At 39.2% G+C, this 20,795-nt stretch overlaps 2 protein-coding genes across 7 annotated transcripts in view; both read left to right on the plus strand.

Moving 5' to 3' along the window:
- The window catches only part of WIPF1 (WAS/WASL interacting protein family member 1), a 73,747-nt gene extending 67,732 nt beyond the window's left edge, over positions 1–6,015 (plus strand). For all 3 annotated transcript variants that reach the window (XM_032215901.1, XM_032215892.1, XM_032215909.1), the window contains exon 8: positions 1,956–6,015. In XM_032215901.1, coding sequence (XP_032071792.1) covers positions 1,956–2,011 — 56 coding nt within the window. In that variant the 3' untranslated portion in view covers positions 2,012–6,015. The remainder of the gene's footprint in view (positions 1–1,955) is intronic.
- A 5,499-nt stretch (positions 6,016–11,514) lies between these two features.
- Positions 11,515–20,795, plus strand: part of GPR155 (G protein-coupled receptor 155) — a 40,446-nt gene continuing 31,165 nt past the window's right edge. For 2 of the 4 annotated variants that reach the window (XM_032209326.1, XM_032209351.1), the window contains exons 1-2: positions 11,813–11,952; positions 15,416–15,914. In XM_032209326.1, coding sequence (XP_032065217.1) covers positions 15,458–15,914 — 457 coding nt within the window. In that variant the 5' untranslated portion in view covers positions 11,813–11,952; positions 15,416–15,457. Of the gene's footprint in view, positions 11,658–11,812; positions 11,953–15,415; positions 15,915–20,795 lie in introns of those variants that run through there. The other 2 variants (XM_032209341.1, XM_032209333.1) reach the window with 2 other exon arrangements.

Below are 20,795 nucleotides of genomic sequence, written 5' to 3' on the forward strand. Positions count from 1 at the left end.
ATAATATTCAATAATAAAATCTTGAGGGACTAGATTTTAGAAAAATCTCAACATTTTCGCTGCTGAGAAATGATATTTACTCAGGTCATATTACTCTCATGCATCATAAAAATTGTTGCTGGTGCTCAACGTAGTATTTAAGTAGTCAAAGCACTAGACTGGAAGCCAGGAGATTGTGAATCCTAGTGCTGCCTAACACATGAAAGCTAGCTGGGTGATTTCTGGTCAATCCCACTTTTCAGCCCAACACACCTCACCAGGATATTGTTACGTTCAGTTCAGTTCAGTATATTTCATTTATATGCCGCCCTTTTCCCCCGAAGGGGACTCAGGGCGGGTCACAACTCAACCAGGGAAGGGGAATACAGACAAAAAGAAATTTAAAAAAACAAAGCATAACAATGCATAACAAGGCAACAGCTCTTTAGCCCCAGGCCTGTCGGAACAGCCAGTTTTTAAGGGCTATGTGGAAGGCCTGGAGGGTGGTGAGGGTTCGAATCTCCACGGGGAGTTCGTTCCAGAGGGTCGGAGCAGCCACAGAGAAGGCTCTCCTCCGGGTAGTCGCCAGTCAACACTGGCCGGCGGATGGAATTCGGAGGAGGCCTAATCTGTGGGATCTGATCGGTCTAGTGGAGGTAATTGGCATGTGGGGAAATGGAGGAGGAAGGAGTATATTGTGTGTTCATCACATTGAATTATTTATAAAAATAATAAAGGTAGGATACAAATAAATATTCTAATTCCCAAGATATGTTATTTATAACTTTAAACAGTCATTTAATCAAAGTTTAATATTAAAAGGTTATATCTGCAAAGTAGGTTTTGGGCCATAGAGCTTATACAAACTATTTTTTTCCCTTTCCCATTTCTTCTCTTCTGAAAAGCTCAATTTGTTTTCCTTTTCGAGGTGGTGGGAGCGGTTAGCTATAATGCTGCATTAAAGGGCACCATAAATTCTGCCATGCCAATAGATGTCTCTTCACGATTTTAAAAATCATGATAGCCAAATCTTGAAAGGTTGACTAATTTGAACTTTTAAATAATTTATTTTTAATGAGATTGCTTTTATATTTGTATAGCTTAGAACGACGGTCCACCAATCTTTCTGAGTTGGTGGCCCGGTGGAGGGGGAGAAAGGATGGTTCTCTGTGAGTGGCAGGCCCACAGGCAAGCACGCACAGCTCCATTTGTGCAAATGGTGGGCATGCACGTCCCCCCTTCGCACATATGGAGCTTCACATGTGAGGTGTGAGTGCCTGCCGCTTGCTCAAATGAGCTGCATGCATGCACGTTGAACCGCCACTCACACAGCCTGGTCAGTGGTGGGATTCCAATTTTTTTATTACCGTTTCTGTGGGCGTGGCTTGGCAGTCTTGGCTTGGTAGGCGTGGCTTGATGGGCGTGACAGGGGAAGGATACTGTAAAATCTCCATTCCCTCCCACTCCAGGAGAAGGTTACTGCAAATCCTCATTCCCTCCCAATCAGCTGGGACTCGGGAGGCAGAGAATAGGTGGGGGCAGAGCCAATCAGATGTGGTATTTACAGTTTCTCCTAACTACTCAAAATTTCCACTACCTGTTCTCCAGAACTAGTCAGAAGCTGCTGAATACCACTTCTGGGCCTCGTTCTGAACACACCAAGGCCCAGTAATCAGGGAACTTCTGGCTTAGAATATTTTATGGAGTTGCATGAAGGCGGCTATTCCCTGAAAAGACTGCTATCTGCAGAAGCATTCCATTTTGATCATAATGGTGAAAGTGTTATGGCATTACAGCGTAAACTCTGCCCTTTCATATATGTGTGTAATGTCACTGTGCTTAGAGAAGGGGCAGATTTTGAATGCTGAGGCGGGAATACTATGGAACTGTATGTTTAATTTTTGAAATCTGTTTCCAGGTTTCGATAAACCTTGTCAGTAAAGGATGACTGTGAGGTTTGCTTTCTCTTTCTTTAGGTGGATCCAGCCGCAGAGAAAGAGGTGCTCCGCCACTTCCGCCCATCCCACGGTGAAGTGGGCTTCTAATCCCTTTCAGGATGACTGTTATCCTGACACGTTCTTTGAACCTCTCCACATGTCATCACAATGCTCCTTCTCCAACAGCACTTTTGAGCACAACTCCCCACCTTTCGGTTATTTTTTTTTTTAACTTTTCCATTTAACTTGGTAAAGCTCAAGGATTTGCTTTGAATGCCCCTGCCTACATTGGTTTAGATGCAGGGTGACAGAGATCTTATTCCCCTTTTCTTGGCATTTAGTTCTAGTGACACTAGTGGAACTTGCTTCCAATAAAATGCCAAAGCATCTTTACCTTGAAAACTATCTTCAAAACTTCTTGGAAACTATCATTCGTTGCAGTTCTGCTCAGCCTTGTCATCAACAAGGAGAGAAAAGCTGCTTTGGCTTACAGCATAATACTCTTAGATGTAATTCCTGGAGATGAAAGTCTTCCCTATTTCTATGGGTGGAAATTCACTTTTTAAACTGTAATCTCTGTGAGATTACTGATCAATTTGATCTGGGCCATTTAAAAAAAAATGTGGTACAGTAATTGCTACATTCCACTTCTAGAAAGAGATTGGGATAATTACGTGACATTTTCTCAGGCAATCTGTTTGATCTGTAATGAATTGGAGCCTTTCAGAGACCAAAAGAATGTTGCCATCAAGATTGCTTATAACTTCCGTTACAGCTTTCACAAAACGCATCTCAGGCTAGCTGTTGGGCTCAATTGGATTGAAGTGGAGAATTTTTAAAAAAAGAAAAATACTGGGCACTCGGTCATTAGGTTGGGATGATTGAGTGTCATTGTCATTTTGAGGATTACACCATCACTTCACTAATGGTTATACTATTAGACCTCCCTTCTAAGATGTATCATTCCCAAAGCTTTCCAATAATATGTAATGTTTACTATAAAAGCCTATATTTTGATCTGCAAAAGACAGATACTCAACAATTATTTAGTGTATCCAAGTATCAAAGAATGCCACTAAGACTTTCTGTGATTTCTTTTTTTTTGGCTAATATCTATGTGCTGGACCTCCATTTTTATTATGGTACAAGTTGAAACTTTTGAGTATGGGAATTTTTTATTTGGCTCATATGTGCTTCAAACAGCTTTTCTTTTCTTTTGCGTTGGCAGCTACTAATCAAATATCCAGCTATATGTAGGAAATGTTTAACTGTAGAAGAAATTCAATTGAGTTTTTTACAAGCTCTCAATTAAGTTTTTAACCTGGGTTCAGAAGCGGTTAGTATTTACGTTCTGATTTTGCTGCAATGATCATTCCTTTCACAGGATTTTCCTTACCTGAAAAAGGTCCAAGAGAAGACTTGGTTATTGTGGGTTGGGGCTTTGTGCTTTTGGAATCCTGCCTGTCAATAAATGGATTTGGCAATTTACAATGTTCATTTTATCTAACTGATATCAACTTACGGCAAGAATCCTTGGAGAATTATGATTCTGTACTGAAATTCATGGGATAAGCCGCCCAGAGTGGCTTCACGGTAAGATGGACAGCATATAAATTTAATAAATAATAAAATAAATAAAACAAATTCAGGGGGAGATAAGTTATGAAGATTTAATTTCAAGGATCTTCTCAGTTTTATCTGCCTAATACTTTGCAAGGTAGAGGCAGCAGAGTGATCTTTCAAATGATGTTAGCAGCATCTGTAAAGGAGGTTAAAAAAAATCAAGATGGCAGATGCTCAGCGATGATGTCATGAGATGGGAAGAAGCAGAAATATTGATGAATCAATGTGTTTAATATAATACAATGCACAACAGAATTGTGGAAAGGTAAAGTAAGATCTCTTTAGTTACATACATGAAAAGTAAACTCACATATTTGAGGAAAAAGTCTGAGGATACACTTGAAAGTGTTCACAATGGGTATTTGTATTAGTGGCCTTATCAGCAAAGATACACCTTTGTGTAGTTCCTGTTGATGGTAAGAACAGAACTAAAGAGAGCAGAGAATATAACTTTACATTGTCTGTGAATGAGTGTATGTCATTTTTAAATTTACTTTTTTGGATTAAAATAGACTTTGTTTTAGTGTTGAGGTTCATTCTTTGAACCCACTTCCGTGATGCAATTGGTATGTAATGAATACCTTTCAGGATCCAAAACCTTTATCCACCCAAATTTTGCTATCAAATCAGAGATTTACATAAACTATAATCAGAAATAGGTTTCAGCACTTTTAAGGGTCACATATGGTCCAGAATTATATTTTTCAATGGACTGTTGCCCTATTTGTATATATTTAATTCTGACATTCATACAGATGAATCATTCCAGTTTCAGTCTGATTACCATAGTACAGTACATGTGTGGATTATAAACAACTTCAACATGATGAACAAAAAATAATTGAATTATTATTTACATTTTGTTGCAGAAACTGGAATATTTATGTTTTTTTGTATTACCCAGATTTTTTTATATGCTGCAAGGTCTCTGCATCTTGTATGTGTAGTTTGATAGCCAATTGTTATTTTTAGCATATAAAGGGAATGTGACAGAAAGAAATTCCAAATTCACTGCAATTGCAGTAGTTAATGTAATAGAACTCTTTGAGCTGGAAAAGTTGGACAAACTGATTTATTAATGAAAGGGCCATTAGCCATTATAAATAAGGTAATAGAGCACTGTTCTTCTGCCAGTAAATCAGGATCAATTTTCTTTAACTTGGTGCTTTCTAGCTTCAGTGGGATGTCAATTTCAAATCTATCATTCAACCACCTTGACCATTGCTGATTAGGAATAATGGGATTTATAGTCCCAATACATCCAACAAGAACCAGTTTAGGAAAAAAACTACTCAAGATACGTGAAAAAGTATAGTCAGCCAGGTATAGAAAGAACAGGCAAATAATAAAAATACCTGTGCTCCACTTAATTATTTTTCCTTACTGTGCTTAGTTTTATCTGCCTAATACTTTGCAAGGTAGAGGAAGCAGAGTGCTCTTTCATACCAGATAATATTGCTTACTATATCTACAATTATTACTACTAAATAGCTGCCATTTTTGTAGCATTTAGAAAATTAGATCTTTTTTTACCATTAATCAATCAAAGAATTAACTTGGGAAATTTACTTCTAGTGCAATATAATCTGAAATTCCAACCAAAGCCTTAACATGCAGAATGTGATGTGGCCTTCAGAGAGAAACATGGCCTTCTCTCTTTCTCAGAGGATAATTTGTTAGCACTTTCTCTTCTAAAGGAAACTTCCTCAAAGAATTTATGCTAAATACTGTAAAAATATTTCAAAGGAGAAGAGATTTGTTTTGGTTGTGTAAACCACCTCTCTTTTTCTTTCACCAGATATATTTTAAAAACAACACGCTTAACACATTTTAGTATAGATGCTTTAAAGTACATATTTATTTATGCACAATAAGTAAGCGGTGGAAAATAAAATCACATTTTCATCCCTGGTGCCATAAAACACCTCGGTGCCTTGAGTCTAAATGGCAGCTTTGAAAAGAAACAAGATCTAAAACTTATTGTCTCCACTGTGAATTTCAAATACAACATTTATATTTTGTGTGATATTCAAGTAACATACAACACACAATATTCACTAAGTAGCATCTTATCTTACTATACAGAAATACAATATAATGAATTACAAACACTTACCAGACTGCAATTTTAAGATCTTTATTCTAGCAGTATCTTGGATGGATAAATTCATGGAAATTTTAGATGGATGCATTTAAAATTTGAAAAAAGCAAAGTTTATATCCTTTTCATATGAAAGAATCAAATCATTTGTGAAATAACAGAATATGCATTTAAAATATATGATCCATACCCTCCTTTTTATAGAATTGCACATATATCATGGAATAAAACATGTCCATATTGTAAATAAGGTTGTTTCTATTTGATTTTAGGTTATTAACATGCATATCTTAAAGTTCATGTACATGAGTATCTAAATGGCAAGTGAATTTCTTGCACGTACAAAGGAATAAAAATTAAAACGATGCAAAGTTATGTCAAATGGAGCTGTATTTGTGTTTGTTACATGCAAAATGTGAGTTGATAACCTTTCAGGTTTAGAATCTCATCATTAAGTGGCCACCAAAACGCATATATTTCAGTGGGACTGTTTACACAATGGGTAATTCAGTGCAGTCCTCTCTGATAGTGCCAGTTCACTTGTAATTATCATACTTGGATATCCTTCCCATCTCCCAGAATTGTATGATCTCCATCTAATTTTTTTTGTTTCATTAAAAAAATTAATTGAAATCTATATGAGCTTAAGATTCTGCTTTTCAATTTAAAACATGGTCTGGATTTTAATAAAATTCTTTTGAGTTTCCTACTTCATTTTTAAAACTGACCACTAGATGGTGCTCTTTTGTTTGTTTTAGTTAGATCTCTACACCAAGAGTAGTCCTTGTTTAACAATCTTAACTGGGGCCACACTTGTTATTAAGCAGTCATTAAGCAAAATATTATGTGATCATCCCATTAGCAAGGACAGGCCTGGTTGTCTGTAAATGAATCACCCAATAAAGCAAGACATCACATGACCATGATTTGTGAATCCCCGTTGGCTTATCCAATGACTTTGCTTGTTGGAAATCAGCTGGGAAGATTGAAAATGGCGACCACGACAGTGGTGGGTTCCTGCCAGTTCTAACCTCTTCTATAGAAGAGGTTCTACAAATCTATAGTGCCATTTAGAACTGGTTCCAGCTCCCTCCCCCTGCCTGTCCGCACTTCATCAAGATGAAGAGCGAGAGGAAGAATTCTGGGAGTTGAAGTCCACAAGTCTTAAAGCTGTCAAGTTTGAACACCCGGGGGGGGGGTTCTAAAGAGTTAGGGGTGCAAGGGTCTTGTAACTTGACAGTTTTAAGACTTGTGTGCTTCAAATGCCAGAGTTTTTGGGGCAACATTTTGGTTGCTAAACAAGAGCGTTGTTAAGTGAGTTTCACCACATTTTACAAGTTGGCCATGCCCACCCAGTCACATGACTGTCAAGCCACTCCCACTTAGTCACATGGCTGGCAAGCCACTCCCACAAAGCAGGCCACACCTACAGAAGAGGTTCTAAAAAAATTTGAAACCCATCTAAAAATTTGGACCATAGGATCGTGAGGGCTGGTCCTCATTTTTTCCAGCGCCAGTGTAGTCAGAACAGTCACTGAACAAGTTATCATTAAGTGAGCACTACTTGCAATAAAAATCCGTAATGCAGACCCATGACAACTGAATGACACTTGGGCCTCCTTAATTAAATGGCAATTTGTTTAAAATGCACCATATATTAACACACCCTGCACTCCCCATTTTTCTCCAACACAAAGTCATTCCCAAAAGGCAACCAAATACTGTTTCTGTTTAATAGTCAGTCTTGAAACGAGGTTGAAATGGATGTAAAAAGTCAATTGCACACAAGAGAGCTTGGAACTAACGGGTCACCATCCATTCAAACACCTTGTCCAGGAGGGGAATATTAGCCACTGGCCTTTTCAGGAACGGCCTACTTAATGCCACATTTAGCTTTACATCTAAATTAATATTTTAAAAAGAGAGTTAATACATTTTTTTAGTCTTCAAAGGTTTAAGTTATCTAAACATTAAGAGTCTTAATAACCTACAGTGAATACTGTGTAAGGACTATAAAATAATATAATATACAGTAGTTGTGTTTTACAATTGTTTTTTTAAAAAAAGGAAGGGCCTGATCACTGCCTCTCTTAAGGAGGGTGGAATTGTCTGCCAATAATTGTAAATGCTTCATTGAGAGGTAACTGAATCAAAATAATAGCTTTTTGCAGATATGGAGACTAAAATGCGCAATGTGTTCTTCTAAAAGGTTTAGAGAATAGGCTGCTGTGCAGTTTGTCTGTTGTAGCAAAATAAGTAGATATTAAAATACACAGCAAGTATCCTGTGGTCATAGTCAAAGCTCTGGAGACTCTGTGTAGCGCTGGGATGCTGAATTTCCTCTCAGCTTATTTTTCCACCTGGCTTCCCTATACTCACCTCCACACTGTAGCGCCCCTCAATCAGCCTCCCCAACCCCAGTGTGGCACCCCCATACCAGGGGTGAAATCCACTTACCTTTGCTACTGGTATAGTAGCAATGTGAGCGTGCGTGTGCCACCGCCACGCATGCACAGAATCTTCCACGCATGCACAGAGCGCACCTGCAAAGGTAAGCAAACAGTGAGGAGGGGGGAATCTACTGTGCCACATGATTTAGATTAGCTAGAAAGCAGGAAATCCTGCTATCTAATATAAATCACGCGTCACAGCTGATCGTCGGAAAAACCGGTTCGCCTGTACAGATAGAATTTTTTTTACTACCGGTTTGGGCAAACAGGTAGCATTTTTAATATCAGTACTGGTCCGAACGGGTAGCATTTCACCCCTGCCCCATACTCCTTACTTGGACTCCTTCACTTCCTGCTTAATGACCAATGTGTTTAGAGTTACAACAGTAACCAAGATTGCTGGGATTGTTACTCTAATTGTGGTCATAAGTCAAGGGTACCTCTATATTTGCTATGAATTAAGCTTTTGTTTACTCCTTCAGGTCTCTATAGCAATATTGAATTACCAGTATATATCCTTGTCTGGATAAAATGGGAAGAATGGAAAATTAATCTTTAAATATTAATATTTAACAAGGAACTTCGCAATTTTGGGATGATACAAGGCAATACTATATTGATAAACTGGGGGCGGGGGACTCAGATTAAGCCAGGAGGGAATAATTGTTCAATTTTTTGCCGGTTTGCTTGTTTCAAACATTGGAATGTGAGATGTGTTAATTTATAATTTTACTGAAAGTGACCTTTTAAAATACAGCTGGAGGGCAGTGTTGGCTGACTCAGAAAGATAAGCACACATTATGCTGCTAAAGTCGATATGAGATTTGGTATCTACTTTACACAACTAAATATTAGCAACTAAAGCAGAATGTTAAAATGGATGTTAGTTATTGCCAACAACTTTGGAATGAAGTGTTCAGATACCTCATATTAACAAATCAGTGATTCATCAGTGGATCTTGAGAACATTCACTATTACAATCCTAACATGCAATTAATTCCACAAACCACTTTTCATGTTTATTGGACATGACAGAGAATGTTTTAAAAGGATTGGTTTTCAACTTCATGATGCTGTTAAGTATAAAATGTTGGGTGGAACTTTTACAACCCCACAAAAACTTGGTTTTGCATTTACTATTTTGTTTTAGGGAGATACTGTATTCTTCAGAGTATAAGACGCACCAAGATTTTGAAGAGGTAAATAAAAAGTTTTTGCGCTCTGCGGGATTCCCATACCCTCTGCATGCCTCATTTTTTTTGTGTGAAAAATGAGGCATACAGTGTGTTTGAGAGGCCTGCAAAGTGCTCCTAGGGACTGGGGGTGGGGGCAAGAACAAGCAAAAAAACAGCCCGTTTTGCAAAAAAACAGGACATGCATAGGTTTTGGAAAGCTTGTAAAGTGCTCCTGGGGACTGGGAGGGGGGGGCAAAAAGGAGCCAAAAACAGCCCATTTATTGCTCATTTGTGCCCTCCCCAGACCCCAGGAGCACTTTGCAGGCCTCCCAAACCCTCTGCACGTCCATTTTTGCGAAGATGGCAGCGTTTCAGGAAGCAAAAAATGCTGTATTCAGTGTATAAGATGCAGCCAGATTTTCACCCCCTTTTTTGGGGAGAAAGGTGTGCCTCTGAAAAATACGATACGTTTTAAAGATGTGAATGTAATTCTGAATTATATGGCAAACATTTGTGTTTTATCAAAACACAAAAAGTAATGGATTTATTGAGCATGGAGTGTAGTGGGGGGGGGGACTTCTTCTGTAAGAAAGTGTTTCACACTTAAAAGACATTCCTTGGTTGTATTCTTTTTTGTTCCCTTCCCCCCCTTACTTTAAAAGGTTTTAAAAAAGAAGGGCTCTGAATTGGCAACAGCATTTTCATATTGATTTCACCACTAGCACAAACCTACCTTGCCAATTCCTCTGATTGCTTGTTAAGAGAGGCTTGGCTGTGTTAACATTCCCCCCCCCCTTATTTCTGCACCATCCAAGAGCAACTTTCAGGTGTGACAACATGGGGGGGGGTGTTATCACCTCTGCCTTCAGGGAAGTCAGGTGGTTAATCGGCTTTGGAGAGGCTAAGGACAGGAATTGGCCGCCTCAATAGCTTTGTACATACTCAAGGCTGGCACTTCAATAGTAGGGGAAAGCCCTGTTTGGTTACCAGTACAAGCAGTATATACACCAGTGGTAGTCAACCTGGTCCCTACCGCCCACTAGTGGGCGTTCCAGCTTTCATGGTGGGCGGTAGGGGTTTGCTGTAACTCTGCTTTATGAATTTTATAAAGTAAAGTTACTTCCCTACTTTATAAATCACCATTACTGTGGAACCTGAGGGCGGTTAGACAATTTTACTACTAAGAGAGATACAAAAGTGGACGGTAGGTATACAAAGGTTGACTACCCCTAATATACACTATATCACAGAAGTGAGTACACCCCCTCATTATTTTGTAAATATTTAGGTATATCTTTTCATGTGACAACACTGAAGAAATGACACTTGGCTACAATGTAGTGAGTATACAGCTTGTGTAACAATGTAAATGTGCTCTCCTCTCAAAATAACACAACACACAGCCATTAATGTCTAAACTGCTGGCAACAAAAGTGAGTACACTCCTAAGTGATCAGCTAAGTGACAAGCTGTATACTCACTACACAGTAGTCCAGTGTCATTTCGGACACCAAACACCAGCCTGAGGATCATACATACATACATACATACATACATACATACATACATACATACAATATAATAGCGACTGGCTGCACCACTTGACAACCCTAGCCCAGGACCGAAAACAATGGCGCCAAATTTCCATGGAAGTCGCCTATACCCACGATGGGTGAAGAGGCGTCAAGTACAAGTACAAAGTAAGTACATACATACATACATAGTTATAGTTATATATATAGTTATATAGTTATGTATTTATCAGCACAAATGCAACACAAATATATAGTTTTATATATATAGTTATATATATATAGAGTGAGTTATATATATAGTTATATATAGTTATATATATAGTTATATATATAGTTATATAGTTTATAGTTAGATAGTTAGTTAGTTAGTTAGTTAGTTAGTTAGATAGATAGATAGATAGATAGATAGATAGATAGATAGATAGATAGATAGATAGATAGATAGATAGATAGATAGATAGATAGACAGACAGACAGACAGACAGACAAATAGACGGGGAGAGGGAGAGAGGGAGAGGTTGGAAAATAAAAATAATTGTAATAAAAAATAAAAAGGAAAATAAAAATAAAACAGGAACGGCTGGGTATTGAAAAATAAAAATAATAATCGGAATCGAGGCTAATAGAGCCTAAGACTCCACCATCAAGCAGATCAACGCAGAGACATACTCAAACGCAGCAGCGCTATCTCGCAAGGTTGCAACCCTGCGCCGCGTCATATGGCAGGGAGCCCCATTCGGGCATGTAGTAGGAATTACTTCCGAGTAAAAGCCCAAGTCTACGGCCGCGTACAAAAAAGGGACCAGCCGCCCGAGGCCAGGCGGAGACGAAGAGGTAAGCCTTTTTTCCCCTGCAGGTAAAAACGGAGCAAATGCAATCGGCAGGTGGGATTGTTAACCCGCTTTCTCCCTCCCACAAACGCTTCTGGTGCAGCAAGCCGTGCGACCCCCATCGCCATCTTGGCTGCTAAACCCAGACGCGGGGCGGGCTCGCCCAGCCCTGGACCCGCCTCTGCGATGAGCTCACACGCAGCCAGGTTCAGCTCCACGCGAGGGTGCATCCCGTCAAGACGACAGGTTCCCCCCGCAGGGCCGGAGATGCCCGCTTTGCTTTTGCTCTCGCTGCTGCAGCCCCCGTAGGGGCGAGGGCAGGTAAATCGAGGCAGAGGCGGGCGAGAGGCCGGGGAAGGTGAGGGTGGCGGATCGCAGCAGGCTGCAGCTCCCCTCGCCGGGTGGAAACCGAGCCAGCTGCTTGCTGTGGGGAACCGGGAATTGAAGGGGCGCGGGAGGGAAAAGCATTAGCCGGCTTCCCAAGACGAGGCAGTGGGGTGAGGAGGGGCGGCTTCTCCCGCTGGATCACGCTTGGGCTTCTATTCATGGGCTGGACTTTAACCAAAGGGTTAAAAGCTAACGCGTTGCGGGAGAGGGGTGTGTGCGGGTATTTCGGAGGTTGTTGCCTTGGAAGCCTCTGTTTTTCCCCGGTGGTGGCTAAGAGCAGGAAAGCGGGGGATGGTGTGAATTTGCTGGGCGCTCTGTGGGAGTCTTGCACTCGCCCGCGCCTGTGCTGCACGTTCAGCATCGGTCGGCAGAGCCGTTCTGGGTGCAAATCGACTCAAACTCGCCACCAAACGCGTTCCTTTTCTTCGTAGACGCCATCCTATTGGCTGCGGGCTGGGCCGCCTCGGATGAGACGGGCGCTTCTCTTGCTACTCGGCGCGGGCGCGTGAGGGGGGTGTGTGTATGTGTGTGTTGGGGGTGGTGGTGTCCCCTTCTGTTGAAGCCCTAACCCTGGACTGGATGCGTTTCTTTTAAAACCAGTCAAACTTTGTAGCGATTTATTTGATTATAACTAGCCTTCTGTCTTTCCGGGGTCGGTAAAATGAGGACATAGATTGTTGGGGGGCAATATTTATTTTATTTATTTAGTTAGTTTGTCACTCTGTACAAGATAACAGGAATAAGAATAAACATGAATAAGAACACAGGAAATCAGTACAAATAAATGGGGACAGTAGGACAGGGACCTTAGGCATGCTCTGAAGTGGGGTTCCACCACAAAACCGCGGATGACAAAATCGCGCTCGACGAAAGCGCGCATTTGACATCATCACAGCGCGACGAAAACATCGTGCTGTGATCGATAAATGTAAAAATAAAGCGAAAACCTTACCCTAACCCCCCCAAACCTAACCCTAAACCTAACCCTTAACCTAACCCTAAACCTAACGCTAACCCTTAACCTAACGCTAAACGTAACCCTAACGCTCTAAACCTAACCCTAACCCTTAACCTAACCCTAAACCTAACCCTTACCTTTATGTGAATCGGCTTGCTTTAATTTTATTTTTATTTCAATTTTTAATTTTTTTCGTCGCGCTGTGATGACGTCAAATGCGCGCTTTCGTCGAGCGCGCTTTTGTGGACCGCGGTTTTGACGGGTCACGCTGAAGTGGTATGTAAAGTCTAAGTGCTGTTCCTACCCTGTTTCCCCAAAATAAGACAGGGTCTTATTTTCTTTTGACCCCCGAAATAAGTGCTTGGCCTTATTTTCGGGGAGGTCTTATTATTTTTGAGGTGCAGGAGGTGGTGAGTGTGGTACCCTCATGACTGCTGCTGTGTTGCAATATTTTCAGGGGAGGGCTTATTTTAGTGCATGAGCTCAAAAGCCCAATTGAGCTTATTATCTGGAGAGGTTTTATTTTCGGGAAAACGGGGTATTATGTTCAGTGCTTCCAAGCAAGCATTCAGAAAGTCGAAATGTGGGTGCTACTTAAACCAACATTGATAGCCATTAGAACCCTAGAAAATAAGCCTTCAGATTAGAAGAAGACACTATGGTTTTCTTGGCAATGGTTTTTGGAAATAGCTTGCCAAGGATTGTCCCAAAGTTGGTTTTTCAAGAGGCAGCTGAAAACTTCTGATTTTGTTCAGGTCTCAGTGTGGACAATCAGATGGCAGATGGTTTAGTTGGTTTTCAAAAACAGGAAGTTCAAAAATAAGCTGGCTCTTATGTTTTTTTTTTTTAAATAGACATCTTAAAGTCTAGAAAGTCCAGTTGCCTCTTGAAAAATCAACTTTGGGACAACCATGACCAGAGAATCTCCATAGGCAACTTGCCAGGATCTTTATCCTAGGGCTGAGAAAGTGTGAGTGGCCCAAAGTCCACCAAGTAGGCTTTGTACCCACAGTCTTCCAGCTCCTAGTTCACTGCCTTCACTGCATAGAGCTGCTCTCATGATACAAAGGCATTGTGAAATTTGTGGTTTTATACCTGGTGTAAATATCAGAAGAAATTCAGGATTTTAGTTAAAGTGGAGATAGATGATAGATAGATAGATAGATAGATAGATAGATAGATAGATAGATAGATAGATAGATAGATAGATAGTGTGTGTGTGTGTTTGTATGTATTCATTCATCCATCACCCATTGTTGAGTCTCCCTTTGGCTTCTCTCTACCTTCCAGAATCTCTTAAACTCAATAAAGGTCAACTGGCCAAAATGACACCATCCTATTGCTATTACTTACTCCTTTCCCTTGTAATTACCCAATGATATAATTGTAATACTAGGTCACCATTGCCTAGTGGTGAACCTCTATGCACGTTTAAGTAAAACTGATGTATCTTCAAAATTATATTTGCATTTTTCCCTCCCCCCCCCCAAGGTAGAATTATCAGATGGCAGATGGTTTAGTTGGTTTTCAAAAACAGGAAGTTCAAAAATAAGCTTGCTCTTATGTGTTATTTTAAAAAAAAAACAACTCATCTCCCCAGATGATTGTAAGAGTACACATGTTTTAGCAATGTTACTTCCTGTTGCAAAGATTTCAGTAGCTACCTAAATTAAACCTAAAGTCATTGGATTCCTAAGTGCAATAGGCATCCTAAACAAGGAAAGCAGACATGATCACAATTATTCTGGACTACTATATCACTAGTCCAAACAAAACAGGCCCACTGCTGTATGAAGAGTCCCACTTCTTTTTCTTAGATTTTTATTCTGCCTTTTGGGTTTTTTTTAATCAATGTAGATTCACAGTCTTAAAGAAACTCCAGTAATTTCTTTATTTTTTAAATAATTTATTTATAATTTTATAATACAATAATTTCTTTATAAATTTATGTTCCAATTCCTACTTGTTATACAGCCCACACGTTTTCTCTAAGAATTTTTAGGTTTTTTATAAAGAGAAATTCAGGTCTGGCAAAGGTAAATGTAGTGTCTGACTCCAGGGAGGCAGTGCTCAATGTCATTTCCTAGCTGTTGTCGGAAGATGTTTCCATGGTCCTGTGGCCAGAGGCACATGGAGTGTTTTTACCTTCCCATCAAAGTGGTACTACTAATGCTTTCGAATTACTAGGTTGGCAGGTCTACCCAGAAGTAAATTAATCATACTAGTTTGTCTGCAAGCAGTTCAGTTCCTTTCCACCATCCCCCTGCTTTATTTTTTGTTTTCAATAAGAGTCAATGTTCTGTGTCCACTGATAAATATTCAACACAATATGAAAATGGCTTTTGGTTTGACATGTTGGAAGTGTACTAGACAAAAATACAGAATGCAATATCAGCTCAAAATGATTAAAAAAACAACATTACCTTTCTTCTTTTACAGATCAGACTCGACTTTTCAAATTTTGAGAAGGGACGAATAAACATGAATCTTTTTACCCACCTCAACACAAATAATATGTTTTCTGCAACTAATATGTCTGGTCGCAAGTTTGAGGATCAACTGAACTTAAGCAGTAATTCCCCTTCGATGTCAATAAGTAAGCTTTTTCCAGCTTTGTTGCAATGCTTTGGCATTATCCTTTGTGGATACATAGCTGGAAGAGTTAATATAATTACATCAACTCAGGCCAAAGGATTAGGAAATTTTGTCTCCCGCTTTGCACTCCCAGCTTTACTCTTCAAAAATATGGTCTTGCTGAATTTTTCCAACGTGAATTGGTCCTTTCTGTACAGCATCCTGATTGCCAAAGCCTCCGTATTCTTCTTAGTCTGTGCATTAACATTGTTGATAGTCACTCCTGAAAAACGCTTTAGCAAAGCTGGACTCTTTCCTATCTTTGCTACTCAGAGCAACGACTTTGCACTGGGATATCCTATAGGTAAGCATCATTTTATGTTATTGTAACCATAGTGCTTTAGAATCGTATGCATAATACCCATTTCCAAAACACGTATTTGGGGCGGGGGGGGGGTTATGTGTGTGTGGAGTTCTAATACAAGACATAAATTAGCAATGTATAACTTTAGGCATAGAGAAGACCTTTTTTGAATCCGGTCCCTTTTTGTACCTGTAGTGCAGTGTTTTAATTTTTGAAAAGAAAATATATTTTGCTCCCCGAAAATATATTGGCCTGATATGTCAAAGATGAGGTGATTTTTTAAAGGTACAGTAAGTGTTTTTAGCCTGTGAAAGCCTTAAGATAAACATTTCATCTAATAAACTGCACCCAAACCCCAATATCTCATTGTAAGAAGTAGTAGATATTGTACTGTAGTTACCCTGTTTCCCTGAATATAAGACCTCCCCAGATAATAAGCCCAATCGGGCTTTTGAGTGCATGCGTTAAATAAGCCCTCCCCTGAAAATATTGCAACACTGCAGCAGCCATAAGGTGACCACGGTCACCACCTCCTGCACCTCAAAAATAATAAGACCTCCCTGAAAATAAGGCCAAGCACTTATTTCAGGGGTCAAAAGAAAATAAGACCCTGTCTTATTTTCGGGAAAACACGGTAGCATTTTGTGTGGAGTCAATCATTATGAATTGTAAGCCATGCTCTGTGACTCATTTGATGAAACTAACCATTATGATTTACTTAATGCACCATTACTGGATAAACAACAGATTAACGATATATAAACTTACGCTCATCATTTGTAAGGAGTGGCACATTAGGCACCCCATTTGGATCTCCAGATACAAAAAAGTAATTCACCTTTTTTATATTGCCTGTTCTTGAAAGCTATACTGATTCACAGAGCTTGCATTTATATACAGTTATTTAATGTTACCTTATGCTGATGCCATTTATAAGAAAATAACAGTTTGAATCCTTAGCTGGAGAAATAAAGCTTAGAGACGCCAGGGTAATACACAAGCAAATATTGGTAAACCAAATTCAGGTGGCTGTCATTAAAAGGTACTTAACAGAATTAAATATAGCTGTGTCCTTTAAGCACCATTAAATCTTAAGTAATGTACCGGTGTATACGTCATTATAAATATGCTGACTAAAGAAACTGTAAGCAGAATGAAGTTTGGGGTTATCATGTAAGGTGCAATTATTTAATAGGGTGATGAAACAGGAAATTTGATATAATTGGTATTTCTAGAGAATGGAAATATTTGTCTTCTTTTTTCCATAATCCTCTTCTGTCTGAGTACAGAAAATACAGGCAGCAACTATATTTTCATGTAAGTTAACTTATATTCATTGTAAGTTACAACATCTATTGTGATTTTGTTCATCTTAAAATAGAACTACCATCTGTGCAGCAAATCTTGGTAGTCACTAGCGGGTAATAAATACTGAAAACTAGTACCTTGCTAGTAACTCATACTCTGGATTTCAATAAAGTGAATGTAGTGTCTCTACTTAAAGTAGACCTGTTGAAGTCAATTGGATGTGTTTGTTTTGCCAGATACAATACAAAAATTATTTATAAAGTTCCCATAATTTTCATTATATGCATTTTTTCCTGTATGCAGATCATGTGATATCCTTTATGATTATAAATTGCCACCAAATCAGTGGTGTGATACAGTGATATGGTAGCAAAAAAGTGTTACTATTTACCAGTTTCCAGGAACAGTTTAACATGCTATTTTTGATTTTTATAGCTGTAGACAGGACAATTCTTTCTCTCAAATAAAACCTGACAAGTTAAAATCATTGGACGAGGCCATGCACTATGCCATGGGTTTCAAACTCGCCACATTATGTTGACCTCGTGTGACATTTCGCGTCATTTTTCCCATTAGCGGAGTTGGGGTGGACGTGATGCATTCGGCCGGCGGGCCACCAGCTTGGCACTCCTACACTATACAATTTTTAGAGGAATGTGTACAAGGCATATCTTCTTCTAGTGCGCTGCTACAATTGTATTTGTTTAGGATGCATTATTGTGAGAAAGTTTGGGAAATCTGCTCAAATTTAATTTATACATATATAGTTAAATGTTCTTTTTTAAAAAAAAAACCAGATTGCAATAAAACTGGCAATCTAGTAACTAAGTGCAATAAAATGCAACATATTTTTTTTTAAAAAAGAAATAGAAATACTTTATGACTCTATAGATGTGAAGAACTAGTGAGGGGGTAATAATGTAAGCTCCCAGTCAATTTTCCTCTAAAACCTTAAATATTTATTAGGACTATGAAAAAGTCTTCAGAGGAGCTGTTTCAAGGCATACAGGAACATCTGTGAAATGCCTCTTTTAGAATCAGTAAGGCAACCTTTTATGTACAAGATTTATCTGGCTACTTTATAAGTTACTCCAATCTGCCTCCACCTGGATATGCAGAGCCACGAGCAACCTAACTAGCCTTTCAGAAGTGATGGCTGACCCTAACAACTCAAAAGAAGAGTTTCACTGATACTCATGTACAGTACATAAGGAAGGGCCTCTTTGAAAGGTTCTACAGAGTCCTCGTCTTTATGCTTCTGGTCAGTTGCTAGCACTGTAGTCCTGAAAAAAACAGGAAGGAGAACTGGTCACATTTCTAACTTTCACCTCTTAATACTGTCCCTTGATCTGCGTTTTTTTTTTTATGTGTGCCCTTTTATTTGCACTTCAGATGCTTGCAGTGGGGCAAGAAATGATCAGCATCTCTTAAGGGACTGTATCAGAGATGGGTTGCAAATCCCAGCGCCACCAGTTCGCTTGCACTCACACATGACACTTCTGCACATGTGCAGAAGCATCAGGGTGGGTGGGTGGATCCTCCCACTGCCGCCACTATTAGTTCGCCTGATCCGGGCTAAACCGGGAGCAGCCCATCTTTGGATTGTATTGATTGAAACCTGGTTTCTGTCAGTCAGAGCATTGGACTTGTTCATTTAAAATCTAGGAAGGTTGATTATAATTGAATTATAGTTAGAGGATAATTGTAGGATTATTACAAAAAAATTCCTAATAATGAAAGCAGCTTAGCAGTAGAACCAGTTGCTTAGAAGTAAGCTTTCCTTTACTGGATATGTTCAGAGGGAGGCTATACAGTCAGCTGTTTAGGATGCTTTCGTTTGGATTCATACACTAAGCAGGGTTTAGATTCAGGGGCTTAAATGGCTGTTCCAAGTCTCTTGATTCTATGATCTCATGGGCTGTGCCATCATCCTTATGAACAGATGATCAAGGTGAAACTTAAATGTTTTCACCCTTTGTCTCTTATGTCTTTGAACACTTAAGCTGGGTTTTTTTTTCCTTTTCAGTGTTCGGTGCCCCACACGCATGCTCCCTTTTCTGAACTTGGTGTCGAAAAGGTTTGCCATCACTGTTATAAGTCAAGGACTACCTGTATTCACTGGGTGAAATCATTTTCTCTTAGCCGAACCCGCCTTATAGGATTGTTGTGGGGAAAATAGGAGAAGGAAGAAGTACTAAATTCTTATAGGAATTTGCAAACTCCTACCAGATGAATTAGATAGAAGCTGGTATAGCTTCTTGGGGCATATCAGAGAGCCATCATCAAGGTCAGAGAGTTATTCTTGAGAGATTTGGGATTGATCCTATTATCTCTATCGACATGGCCAACAGGGCTAATAAACATTTGAGTTGAAAGCATTCGATGGTCAGGTCATTAGGAAAGATGGTCAAATTGATAATTCATTAAATATTTGCTTGTTAGACTTAAAGATGAAAGACAATGTTACTAAATTTAGAAGCTCAGAACTTATCTATCTCATTATTTTCCTGGCTGGAAAGCATGTTTTGATGACAAGAGATTTTGTGTCAGCTGCTCTATCAGTGTATATGCAAGATTTAATCGATCTCTGTTTATCACTGGGTGTAACATTAAACACAGGCCATTTCATTGAGAGAAAGACCAGAATTATAAAACAAGATTTATCACTGGCTCTAAGATTATACACAGGCCATTTCATTGAGAGAAAGACCAGAGTTATAAAACAAGATTGTCATGAATGGACTGTTATATCATGTTTCAAGCTTGCCTACAAAGGTTCTAAATACATGGAGTTATATAAGTGTTCTCAAAAGAAGCCCATGTCTGATTTTAAAATTCAAAGGTCATTCAATATTGACAAAGGCTTTTAAAACACTTAGGTAAGATCATATCCTTCCTCAGCAAATAGGATTTTTCAATTATTGGTGGGGCAATAATTAAATAAAGCAAATTATCTTGCCAATAAAATATGCAATTGAGGGCCAGTTTGGTATAGTAAATAAAGAGTCTGTGATTTCTAGGCTTCAGTTAGGCACAAAAGTAGCTGGGTGACTGAGCCAGCCCCTTTTCTCTCAGCCCAATCTACATCGCAGCATTGTTGTGGAAAAAATAGGAGACAGGAGTATTAGGTATATTTGCCACCAATCTTCTCCTCCTCTTCCTCCTCCTCCTCCTCCTCCTCCTCCTCATTATTATTATTATTATTATTATTATACAATTGTATCACAGCGGCCAATTGTTTCGCCGGATTTGGCATTGGTTACTAGTCGGGCCTCACCCAGGGCCCTAGGACGTCGTAACGTATTTTCGTAATATGCGTGCAGATCCAAGCAGTGCGGCTTTTTGCATTTGACTGATGGTGATTTTGTCAATTTTTAACTGTTTTAAATGTAATTCCAGTGCTTTTGGAATAGCACCCAGTGTGCCAATTACCACTGGAATTACCACTGCTGGTTGTTGTTGTTGTTGTTGTTGTTGTTATTATTATTATTATTATTATTATTATTATTATGTGGTTAATCTTTGGTGAGATTCACAGCCTTTGGGGCTGGTTGGTAGCTCAACAGCTCGAGT

Source organism: Thamnophis elegans, chromosome 1 (assembly GCF_009769535.1).
Source record: "Thamnophis elegans isolate rThaEle1 chromosome 1, rThaEle1.pri, whole genome shotgun sequence".
NCBI classification, from domain to species: Eukaryota; Metazoa; Chordata; class Lepidosauria; order Squamata; family Colubridae; genus Thamnophis; species Thamnophis elegans.